This window comes from Podarcis melisellensis, assembly GCF_964234715.1.
Source record: "Podarcis melisellensis genome assembly, chromosome: 3".
Lineage (NCBI taxonomy): Eukaryota > Metazoa > Chordata > Lepidosauria > Squamata > Lacertidae > Podarcis > Podarcis melisellensis.
In genome coordinates, this window is record NC_138530.1 from 54,865,741 (window position 1) to 54,878,102 (window position 12,362).

The 12,362-nt window shown below is 43.7% G+C and overlaps 1 protein-coding gene across 4 annotated transcripts in view; it reads right to left on the reverse strand.

Annotated features, from left to right (window-relative positions):
• The window catches only part of SCAF8 (SR-related CTD associated factor 8), a 72,733-nt gene extending 67,492 nt beyond the window's left edge, over window positions 1–5,241 (reverse strand). For all 4 annotated transcript variants that reach the window (XR_014166722.1, XM_081905134.1, XM_081905135.1 and 1 more), the window contains exon 1: window positions 5,077–5,241. Coding sequence is in view for 3 of the 4 variants with exons in the window: in XM_081905134.1 (XP_081761260.1) it covers window positions 5,077–5,106 (30 nt within the window). In the remaining variant the exon portion in view is untranslated. The remainder of the gene's footprint in view (window positions 1–5,076) is intronic.
• Window positions 5,242–12,362: the final 7,121 nt, after the last annotated feature.

The following is a 12,362-nucleotide window of genomic DNA, read 5'->3' on the forward strand; positions in this document are numbered from 1 at the left end:
AGGTGTCACGCTAAGTTTTGAAAGTGCTGTAAGAATTTTTTGGAGCTCTTGTACTAATTCAAATCACAACTTGCCACAATTGTAAAACACGCTTTTCACAGCATTTCTAAGCACATAGCTTAGAATTGTGCTTTGTGACATGTCTCATAATATGTAGTATTATGAGCTTCTGAGAGAAGGGGGAAATTGAGAAGGATTTCCTCTCTTAAATTCTGCACCTAAGATTTCAAGGGAAAAGGCAAAAACAAAAAATGAAGCAACGTTGACAAATCATCTGTAAATTTGCCTTCTCTTCATATGGGACAGTAGCTACAATAGCGTTAAAGAAGAAAGGGATGTGCAGCCGTACCAATAGTGGCTAGTGGGAATATATTTTTTTACCTCCTGGAACAGAAGCAGCAATTACAGCAAACTTATTTGTTTACACCTTGAAGCATTCTAAACTTATAATCATCTAGAGAGTAATTCATCTTATTGATTTATTAAATTTATATCCCATCCTTCCTCCCAAAGGAACCCAGGGTAGTAAACCCAGCCAGATGGGTGGGGTATAAATCATAAAATTATCATCATCATCACTATCACTTTAAAAACAATTCCAATAAAGATGCAGGCTGCGAAAAGCTCACAACACAAAAGGCCGGTTGAAAGAAGAAGGTCTCAGTAGGAACCAAAAGGACAACAGAGACTGTGCCTGTCCAAGTCATGTTTTTTATTTTCTTTTTTAAATCAATTATCACTGGAAGACAACGGCTTCCAAGGTAACTACATCCCTACTGACTTCCAACTCCCATTCAGCATGAACAGGGCTCACTGGCAGAAGGTGACATTAACTATGCACTGTTCCGCTAACTTTCAGTACCAAATGAATTACTGTGGTATCACACAGCAGAATGGGAGAAAGCTCCAAGCCAGCAATCAAACTGTAGTTGGTGTGCTGTGTGTGTAACATGTCTGTCCTGAAGAACAAAAAGCAGCAAAATATTCTAAGACTACTATGACTGTGTGACAGTTTAACTTCAACTTGTTAACATTCTGATTTGCTACATAACAGTTGTAGATCAGCCTCAGTTGGGCCAAGCATCTGTAAGTTAGCCCACTACTGCCTTTTAATTATCCCATTCTGCATAAAGACCTGTGTAACAGTCAAAAATCTAATCATACCTGACCAACTCACACTTGACATAATTAGACAGGTCTTATAATAAATACCTCATCCCCACCTAATTCTGCCACAAATGGCTCAGACATAATAACAAAATTCCACCCAAGAAATAGCAAAGAATGAATAACCAGTTACTAAAAAGGACAAAAAAATGAAGGTCACTTATCTTACATCTGTTTTATTGTTCATTAATGGCTCAAAAGTGTCTGGAGTGCCCAAAGGTGGGAGAACTATTGCCAATGGTCAGAATATGCAGAATCCTAGGCTGCAGTAGAATTCAATGAATTCAGTATGACTTACTTATGGGTAGGTAGGCTTTGGATTACACTGTTAAATATTACCAATGGAGTACTGAGGAAACAAGTTGTGAAAAGGCATGCTTATTGGAAGACTAAGCAGCATTGCTGCTCCTGTTCCCCTGAAGGTCACAACCTCATCTCCAAACTGCTTTCTCAAGTATGCATACATCCAACTGAGTTCTGCTTTGCTTTTTCAATTCACTGTTCTTTTTTATGCACAGAGACAAAGCAGAGTCCACAAATAATAACCTGCAATGCAGCTGCAGATGGGATTGAACAGAAAAGTATTTGGGGTACATGTGAACTAAGAGTCATGTAATGTGAGTGATAGAAAAATTGTCCCCAAATCTCCTTACAAATCTTATAAGGCTGCCACTTGCATGTGTTTGCTGACTGATGCCAAACTTATACACACATGCCACACATACATTTGTTAAATGATGTTGTTTGTATGTGACAATTTCACAATGTGAATCATGAAGTTTTCCACTGGACTTCATCGGCCATTTGAAATTACATACCATATATGTAGCACAAAGTTACACAAGCAACATGCTACATACAAATTGAAAGGCTGAATAAATGTCCTCAAGCTGTTGTGATAATGGACTAAAAATCCAGCAGCTTATCTAAATACACAAATGGCAGGTCACTGATGTCCAGACAGTTTCCTAGAATGCTTAAAGGTACTGCTCCTATGCTAAAGTTCAATTAGAAATTAATATCAGGTTATAATATCAGACAAAATACTGGAGAATCTACATCAATGAAGAAAAAGGTTCTCCAGCTTCTAAAAATGTACAATTTAAAATGTTTATATTATTTGCTTCCAAATAATGTTGTTTCCAAATCACTGTGAAATTTCTGAACTCTTAAGACCTATCTCAAATATTATTTTCATGTATTATGCAATTAACAGACTACTCTAACAATAACTTTTGACTGCACACTAAAAGAACCTGGGATATCAAAAACACACAGTAGGTAAAAATTTATCCACAAAATAAAAGGGAATGCAGTATTAAACTGCAAATGGTTGCTCCAGTGTCTTTCCTTTTCCATTTTCTTTTCTGTCTTTTTGAGAGGTGGAAGGTATTTTGCGTTGTTTTAACAATAATTCCAAGAACTGGAATTCCAGAGGCTCCAAAAACAACTGAAGTCATTTGTCTGTCAGGTGCCTTTAAAATGAGAGTCACCTCAGAGGCCTCTGCACAGGTTTCCAGACTGACCCCTCACTTCCTGATGCCAGTGTCACTGTCAGATTGTGAGCAGAATGCAAAAAAACTCACACTGCCTTCCTGAATTTATGAATACTCTTAAAAATACCACTACTGTAGCAAAAAGTACACTCTATGCTTTCCCTGCTGGTCACTGAAATATAATTTCTGGCAATCATATTTGAGGACTCATGAGCTAAAACTACATGCATGCCTGCTCAGAAGTCCATTGAATGCAATAGTTCCAAGAAAAAGTGAATAAAAGTACAAACATAAGACTGCAATCCTTTACATAGTTACTTGGGAGTAAATATCATTGAACTCATTGGTGCTTGCTTCTGAGAAGATTTGTATAGGACTGCATTGATAGCCATTAATAGTACATGTGAAGAAATATGAACACTTGAAATCATTCTAACTTATTTTAAATTATTTTAACTATTATTAACATTATAAGCACCAGAACATATAAAATGTTTTATACTGATGACTTCAAAGGATATATAGTTCTGTGGTATTTAATTTCTGTCCTATGTAATTTTTATTTAGTCCAATTCAAATCATACTTTTCTGTGAAGTCCCACTGTTTTCAATGCAAAAAACTATACTGCAGCTGCAGCTTTTTAGCCGATTCCTATGTTTGTTGACTCGGATGTAAATTCCACTGGGTTCCATTGGGTTTACTCCTGAATTATGGTACACAGGATTGCAGCCTTGCCATATAAGGTACCACGAATGCCCTCTTTCAAAATATTGTATCATGCAATACTATCATATTCACAGATGTAGGTTTGTTTTGAAAACTAAATACACATACTGGTTTTAAAAGCTGGAGTTCTGCTGAAAAAAAGTACACCTTGCACTATAATGCAGTTCCGTCATATTCATAGATGTAGGTTTGTTTGGAAACTGAATACTGTACACATACTGGTTTTAAAAGCTGTAGCTCTGCTGAAAAAAGTACCTCCTCACACCGTGCATAGTCAAAACTGCAGAATTCACTCCCACAGGAGACAGTGATGGCTACCAACTTGGATGGCTTTAAGAGAGGATTAGACAAATTCATGAAGATAGGACTACCAACAGCTACTAGCCACAATGGCCATGTTCCACCTCCACTGTCGGGAGGCAGTATGCCTCTGAATATCAGTGAGTCAGAGTGCTCTTGTGCTCAGGTCCTGCTTGTGTGCTTCCCACAGGCATCTGGTTGGCCACTGTGAGAACAAATTGTTGGGCTAGATGGGCCATTGGCCTGATACAGCAGCTCTTCTTATGCCAGTATAGCAGTTCTGAACGTTAGCCCCTAGTTGGTAAATAAAAGTGTGTTTGGTTTCTTCTTTCTACTTATTTCCCCTGAAAAGCATGTACCTTTTTAACAGTATTAAATCACTTTTCTAAACAAAGCTGCATGCTGTTTGTACAACTGGAGAGTTTTAAGATAATGCAGCTTTATTGTGAAAAACTGATTTTATTCAAGGACACGTGTCTCATCAACTGGTGTTTCCTTTCTTTCCAGACCAAATATTTTTAAAAAATAAGCGACATAACCAAACTCCAACGTGCATACAAAAAAGACCTTCATTTTCATTAGCAAGGCGTTTTTTGTTTTTTTTGACAGGCCAACGACTTCTACTGTAACCATCTGACCCCCTGACCCTTCTATTTGGCGTAATAATATTCTGCATGTGGAGCAGCAAACCCACTGGGTACGCTCCTGGGCAGAGGGGGAATGTTGTGCATGTGATGCTTGTTGCTTTAACAGGCTAACGGAGACGCAGACTTTTATCAGGCCTCTTCCACCATCTGCAGTGTTGCTGTCTCGATATCCCAAAACATAACCTACAAAAGCAAAGGCTGGTACAGCGCGTTTTAGTTTTGACTGCAGCAGAGATAGACGAGCATCATGGAGGGAAGGGGGAGGGCGGCGGCGGCGGCTTATTAACCTCCCCCCTCCCCGACATAATGTAGGCAGTCACGATGGAGGGGGCGGCGACACACGGAAGGTGCTCGGGCAGTATTTAAACAAGGACGGGCAGGGCAGCATTTCAACGGGGCAGAGAGAAAGAGAAGGTGAAAGTGGGGAGGGGAAAGGGAGCAGGGGGGTCAGGAGAACAGGGGCCAGAATGGGAAAGCAGCCGGGTTCTTATTTTCACCTCTCCCCAATTCCCTCCCTCCCCTCGCCGGTGTTTCATCGTTTATATAGGAACCGGGCCTCCCAGACTAAGGAAGAGAGCTCCCCCCCCACCGCCTCCCCCCTCCCTCGCACCGAGGGCCTCTCCTTCCCTCGTTCCTCTCGGGAGGGGAGAGGCCACCCGGCGCCTCCCCGCCCCTGGGCCTGCCCCCGGCGACCAGAAGCGGGGCCCCTGCCGCCCTCCGCCCGCCCCTGGGCACAGACCTCGCTGTTGAAGGCTTTCACGGCCTCCATGTTGTGGCGGAGGGAAGAGGCTGGCGACGAGCTGAGCGGGAGGGGGGACGGCGGCTCTGCTCCCTGCTGTGGCGGCGGCTGCGGCCGGTTTCCTTCAGAGGCCTTCGGGCCTTGTCGCCATGGCGGCGGCGGGGTGGCGGGGTGGCAGTCGGGTAAGGGAAGGGGGCTCCTCCCTTGCTCCGCTGGGCCGCCCCAGGGCAGGCTCCGCTGGCGCTGCAGGGACAAACACGCAATAGCTGCGGCGCGGGCACCAATATGGCGGCCGGGAGGGCTCTTCGCTCGCTTGCAGCAGCAGCAGCAGCGCAGTTCTCTCTCCGAGAGCAGCCGAGATGCCGGCCAGAGCGGCCCCTAGCGGGCGACCGAAACGCCGGGCAGACAGCCGAGAGGAACGGCGGGACACCAGAGAAAGCGAGAGACGCAGAGCGGCGTCCCGAGTTCCGCCACCTCCCCCCCCCTTGGCGGACTACAGACAGCTAGGGTTGAGGACGAGCTCCCCTCGCAGGGAAGTAGGAGGTAGTGCAGCTTGGTGGGCGGCGGCGGCGGCAGAAGGAACGCAGCTTTTGGTCAGCTCTGGGCGCAGAGGCGCGCGCAGAATGTCCCTGTGTTGGTAGCAAGAGATGCGAGGGGACAAGAGAGCTGTCACCGCCAGCCTAGTTGCTGGATCCTGCGCCGTTTTGCTCTCCCTCCCACCCTCTCAAGTCCCATCGAGCTGAATTCAAGATGGATTCCGCACCCAAGGGGGAGGGGAGAGTGTTGCAGACTGAGGCTGCAATCCTGAATGCGCTTACTCGGGAGTAAGGGTCACGGGAGACAGTGGTTTTTGCATAAACACACATAGGATTGCTCTTTCAGTAATATTCCTACCGGATATGCCGTTACAATATAGCTGTTCTAAATCTGCTCTTGGCAATGTTTATAAAAGTGACCATTTTTGCAGTGCCACACATGTATTCTCAAGAATTAAGTCCTACTGCGTTTAACGGGAATTACTCCTGGGTAACTGGCACCGTAAATTGGATTTGCAGTCATCCTTAAATTGTAGGTTTGTCTGAATGTTACAATCTTGAATAGTTACAACAGAAAACTTTAGACACTCTTCTACACAGAGTATTCAGTAAGAACAAAAACACAGGAAGCAACAAAAATGCATTTTTTAAAACAACCAAAAGGCAGCCATCCTTTTTGTCAAGCTCATTTGCCAAATGATTGGTTGATGTTTTCTCTGAAGGTGTCAGTGATTGTGTTATAGCTGGGGTCTTCCTTGGGTGCTTTGAATAGGAAAAGCCACCAGAACTGGGAGGGAGACCACTCCCAAGCTACATGTGTTCAGCGGAGCAGCATTTGTGGAGACAGAGTTGGACAGAACTGAACTGCTGCTGGGCTCCTAAGGGCACCAAGTACCAGATGCCTGAGGTTGGGCTTGTCAAGGGTGTGTTTGCTGCTTGCCTTCTACCTTCCACTAGCATAAGAACAACACTGTTAGCTCAGACCAGCACTAGTGGCTAACATGGGAAACCACAAGCAGGACCTGAGTGCCATAGGGGTCTCCTCACATATCATTCCCAGCCACTGGTATTCAGAGGCTTACTGCCTCTGACAGTGGAGGGTACAGCCAAACCCATCATGGCTTGTAGCCACTGATAGCCTTATCCTCCATGAATTTGTCTAAGCCCTTTTTAAAAGCTATCCAAGTTGGTGGCTATCACTGCTTCTTGTTAGAGTGAAATTCATAGCTCAGCTATGTGCTTTGTGAAGGAATAGTTTCCTTTTTGTCTGTCCTGAATCTCTTCCAACATTCAGCTTCCTTGGATGTCCATAAGTTTTAGCATTATGAGAAAGGAACAATGTGGGCAACTTCTCCCAATCCACATTCTCCACACCAGGCACAATTTTATGCAACTCTGTTTGTGCTATGTGTGTGCAGATTAGGTAAATGATAAAGAGGATAGCAACTTTCAAGTGCAGCTGAGAAAATATGCTGGATATCCAATTTCTAATATTAATGAGCAATTGATATATACAAAAGTGTGTTCATATAAAAGAATCACTACCCCTGGTACTTAATACCTTATTGATTAATCCTTTTAATAATGACCTCAGAATAACAAAGCTACTACATTTTTAATAGCTTAGCCAAGTCATAAATAAAATGTAATAGATAGCATTACAAAGTTGTTATTTTTTTAGTCCTTAGTGTTACTTTATTAATTGATTTTAGATTTCTGGACTGAAATTATTTTTCTTTGAGTTTTGTAATGGCCAATGCAGCTAAATAACAGAAACTGAAAAGTTTACATGATTTTTGGCACATTTGGTGGAATTTTAATTAAAACATTCTGGTGAAAGATGCTTTTTATATAGTTCCATTTACAATTCATACTCAGAATAGGCCCACTGAAACCAACAGACATGACTAATGTAGGTCCATTAATTTCAATGGGTCTGTTCTGAGTTGAACTTAGTTGGATACAACCATATACTTTAGATTGGATAGGGTTTAAATATCAACAGAGTCTATGTTTGATATGACTATCATTTGTGTACATATTCTATACAGTGGTACCTCGGGTTACATACACTTCAGGTTACAGACTCTGCTAACCCAGAAATATTACCTCATGTTAAGAACTTTGCTTCAGGATAAGAACAGAAATCATGCAGCAGCGGTAGTGGGAGGCCCCATTAGCTAAAGTGGTGCTTCAGGTTAAGAACAGTTTCAGGTTAAGAACAGACCTCCAGACCAAATTAAGTACTTAACCCAAGGTACCACTGTAGTACTATACAGTATTGAAACAACTGGCGTGGAGGTATCCCGCTGGCTCTGTGAGCTGCAAGTGGGAAAGTAGTGATAGGAACATTAGAATTCTTAGCTGTTCTTTCATCTGTGTACAGTGGTAGCTCCAGTTATGAACTTAATTCATTCCGGAGGTCCGTTCTTAAGCCGAAACTGTTCTTAACATGAGGCACACTTTTGCTAATGGTGCCTCCCGCTCCGCCAGCTCGCATCCCAGGGCAAAGTTCGCAACCGGCAGCATCTGCTTCCGGGTTAGCAGAGCTCATAACCTGAAGCGCTCGCACGGAGGATGGTATGTAACACGGAGGTTCCACTGTACATGCTTTTAGACTACTGCTATGACTTTTAACTGGTAGGGTGAGTTGTGGGTAAGCTACCAGATGCAACACAGCACAAATGATGGTGTTGACCTGATGAGCTGCTTCCTCAACTCCACAGCACATAGGATCAGATGTGTACGGTTTTCCATAAGGAAGGAGTTTATATTCCTGCCAGCTCAAGACTGGCATAAAATCACCATTCGTGTCCTGGTCCAGCAGCTGCCACCACAATTACATCACTGGGTCTTTCCCCATACATAGCACAGTAGCACAGCTTGTACTGCTGCTGCCTTTTTATAGGAAAAGGGTAGAGGAATAAGCCAAGTATAGGGTGCTTGTATTGCAAAACATTTGCTTTAGTAGCTAAAAATAATTCATAGGGTTTTGCTTGCTCCAATAATTGTGGGCCAGAACTGAGAGTGATTCCAACTACGGTAATCAGAATGTTTCCATTGTGTTGCCCATTTAATAAATGCTTTTAGAGCTGTCGTATCAGTGGGACCGGGGGCTTTCCACTTCAAATACTGAGCTCACCAAAGCTGCAGTTTTGAGCATACTAGGGAGAAAGCCCTATTGGACACAGTGGAATTTACTTCTGAGTAAGCGCAAATATGATTCCATTGTAGATGCAGCAGGCAGGCTGCTCTCAGTTCTTTCTCCATGTGCGTTAGGGGAAGAAGCCTTAACTGGGTTGTCGAAAGGGTTACTGACAAGATATGCAAAACACTTCGAAGTTGCTTGCAGCAATATAGGAATGTTAAGTGGTTAATTTTAGAATCCTTGCCAGACACCGCTGCAAGAGGTGCTGATAAAGACAATGCAGAAAACAGTCCTAAATGGTCCGTCGTGAGGACAACAGCACCATCTAGTGAGCAATCCTGTGGCTAACAAGAAGAAAACCTGTACCTGTTTTTAACTCATTTTAATTTAAATCCTTCTCAAGGTTAACGGAAGGGCTGCATCCAATGGAATAAGTGACACTAACAACCAAATTCAGAGCCTGACTTTTATGCATTTGTTTATTACATTTCTTTCCTTACTTTCTTCCCAAAGGACCCCATGTCAGCAAAAAGATCAGCCTTAAAAGAATATGGGGTGTGGAGCAGATGTAAAAACAATCATATAAGAGACTGGTTTGCGGAATAGAGAACCGGTGCCCATTCAGATGCTGCTGAACTGTCAAATTCCATCATCTAGCCATCCTGCATAACTACTGGTCAGAAATGATGGGAGGCAGCAGCTTCTGGGGAACTGTCCCTTCCCCATCTCTGCCATATTTTTTTTAACCTGCATGCATTTCTCAGGGAGAGATAACCATCAGTGTCAGCTTTTTAAGATGGAAATGTTCTGTTGATTTTACAAGTCATGATTAAGAGCTGCTCACATATCACTTCTGGTAACAGCACTGCAAAACGTATGGAACCAATGATGGTATCACTGGTGTGAAATTTTGAGAGAAGACCACATCTGCCACCAGTGGTTCTGGTACTTTTGCTCTACAGTGGTACCTCTGGTTATGAACACTTCTGGTTACAAATGCTTCAGGTTATGAGCTCTGCTAACCCGGAAGTAGCTGCTCCTGGTTGCGAACTTTGCCCCAGGATGCGAATGGAAATCACGTGCCGGAGGCATGCACACAGCAGGAGGCCCCACCTCCTGCGAAAGCACACCAGGATAAGAACGGTTTCAGCTTAAGAACAGACCTCCGGAATGAATTTTGGTAAGTTCATAACCAGTTCGTAACATCATGGTGTTCACAGTTCTTTAAAGTCCTAAATAACTTGGGACCGTGTTACCTAAGGGACAATCTCACCCCATATATCGCTGCCCTGAAGCTGCACTCCTCAGATGGGGACACTGTTAAGGGTATGGAATGCCCCAGGTACGCTTAGAATGTACTAGAAACAGTTTTTAGCAGTTTTTGCAGCTGCAGGCTTATGGAATCAATTACCAAGTGAAATAATACAAGCATGTAGCTTTCCTAGAAATCTGACTTGGGTCATTTTATGAAATAGTAACTGTGTGGCCTCAGCCTTGTTGCTGGTTCCTCCCCACCCAGTCCCCTGTCACACCGCATCTGAGTTTTATTCTCATATTCTCTTTTAGTTGCTGCACTTATTGATGGAATTTGTGTGATGTTATGTTGCTGGAAAGGTTTTATTTCTATAAAACAGATGAAAAGCAAATTTGTGCACAACTGATTGGCCCAATAATAATAAATATTTAGAACCGTGCGTATCCGCCTGTGTTTCTCCAGCCACTCTGGGTGGCTCCCAACAGAATATTAAAACCATGATAAAACATCAAACATTAAAAACTTCCCTGAACAGGGCTGCCTTCAGATGTCTTCTAAAAGTCAGATCATTGTTTATTTCCTTCACATCTGTTAGGAGGGTGTTCCACAGGGTGGGCGCCACTACTGAGAAGGCCCTCTGCCTGGTTCCTTGTAACCTCACTTCTCGCAGTGAGGGAACTGCCAGAAGGCCCTCGGAGCTGGACCTCAGTGTCCGCACTGAACGATAAGGGTGGAGACGCTCCTTCAGATATACAGGGCCAAGGCCATTTGGGCTATAAAGGTCAGCACCAACACAAGAACAATTTGAGGGGGGAAGGGAGGCTCCAAAATGAACCTGGCACGAATGTTCCAGCCAGTGCTGGTGTGCCAAATCAGTTTCACACAGTGTTTATGCTCTGCCTATCCCTTATGTGGAGAAAAATTGCTACTTGTGCTGTGATTCTGTGGGGGATGCCTCTTGGGACACAGCTGGGTGGCTGATGGTTGACTGGGCAGCAGATACATACATTTTAGTTGTTATGCCTTTTGTTTTCCCAGCTGGAGGTGAGGCCAGGAAAACGCAGTAAGATAAGGCTGCCTAAGAAACAGAAAGCCTCTCTTGGCAATCTTACATTAAGCCCTACCCTAGTTTTTGTATTTTGAGCAATGGGTGTGGGGGAGAATAGCAGCTGGCCTTTTGAAACTCTGCTTGCATTTGTGCTGCCCCCGCTCCTTTCATTGCTGCTTTTCATCAGAGAGTAGTGAAGGGAAGGAATTGACAACAACATCAGTAGCCTTGTGACCAGCCAGGCAATGCAGGCTCAGGCTGCGCTAACAGGCTTTATGGAGTGCAAAGTGGAGTCTGGAGACAGTGGAAGCAGAAGGCTAATGTTAAAACTACAGCAACAGCAGCAGAAACAACTGAATGGGGGGAAACATTTTAAAAGTTGGTACTGAAGTGAATTGTGTCTCCTGGATCTGTGCAGCTATGCCTTCTAGTGTGGGCAGATCATAGGATGTTCACACACACACACAGTGATACCCACAGTCATGTTGAAAGTAAATGGTGCGTACATTGTACATATGTTCACTCAGATGTAAGACCAAATGAGTTCAGTGGGACTTACTCCCAAATAAGGGAACTTGAAACTATACCCCTGGTCTGCTAGGAGCTCTATGTGTTGTACAACCAAGGTTCCATCTTTTCAAGTAAATCTCTTTACATGAAACAGTCGCTTTCATTCCAGGCTTTAAGGTTAAAGGGAGCTATAATGTCTGGGGATTTTCTGATATTCTTTCTGACAAGTACAACCTGTGGCTCTCTGCCACTGGAATACAGAGCTGATCTGGTAAGCAGTTGCGTTTATTCTGTAATTTCCTGAACAGATTTAAAGCAGGATAAAACACTGAAGCACAGGACAAGGTTTCCTTGAACTCACTTCTAGGCAGGCAGGCAGGCAGCTGCTTAACCTGGCTACTAGCACAGGGTGGGACACATTGCATCATAAGGGGAGTTAGCAGCACCTTCAGAAATCAAGATACTTTGTTCAAATGCAGCTTCAGGAAGTCAGAAACCCTTTAGGAACCCTGCATTGCCTTGAGTGTAGGGGGAAGCCTGGGAGCCAGGCGTGCAACCTCCCCAATATAAAATGTTTTTAAACAATAATTTTTTTAAAAATTCAATGCTCAGATCTACAATTTTTCTTAAATGGTAGTTAGTCATAAAAAAGGTAAAGGTAAAGGACCCCAGACAGTTAAGTCCAATCGCGAATGACTCTGGGGTTGCGGCGCTCATCTCGCTTTACAGGCCGAGGGAGCCAGTGTTTGTCTGCAGACGGTTTTTTTGGGTCATGTGGCCAGCATGACT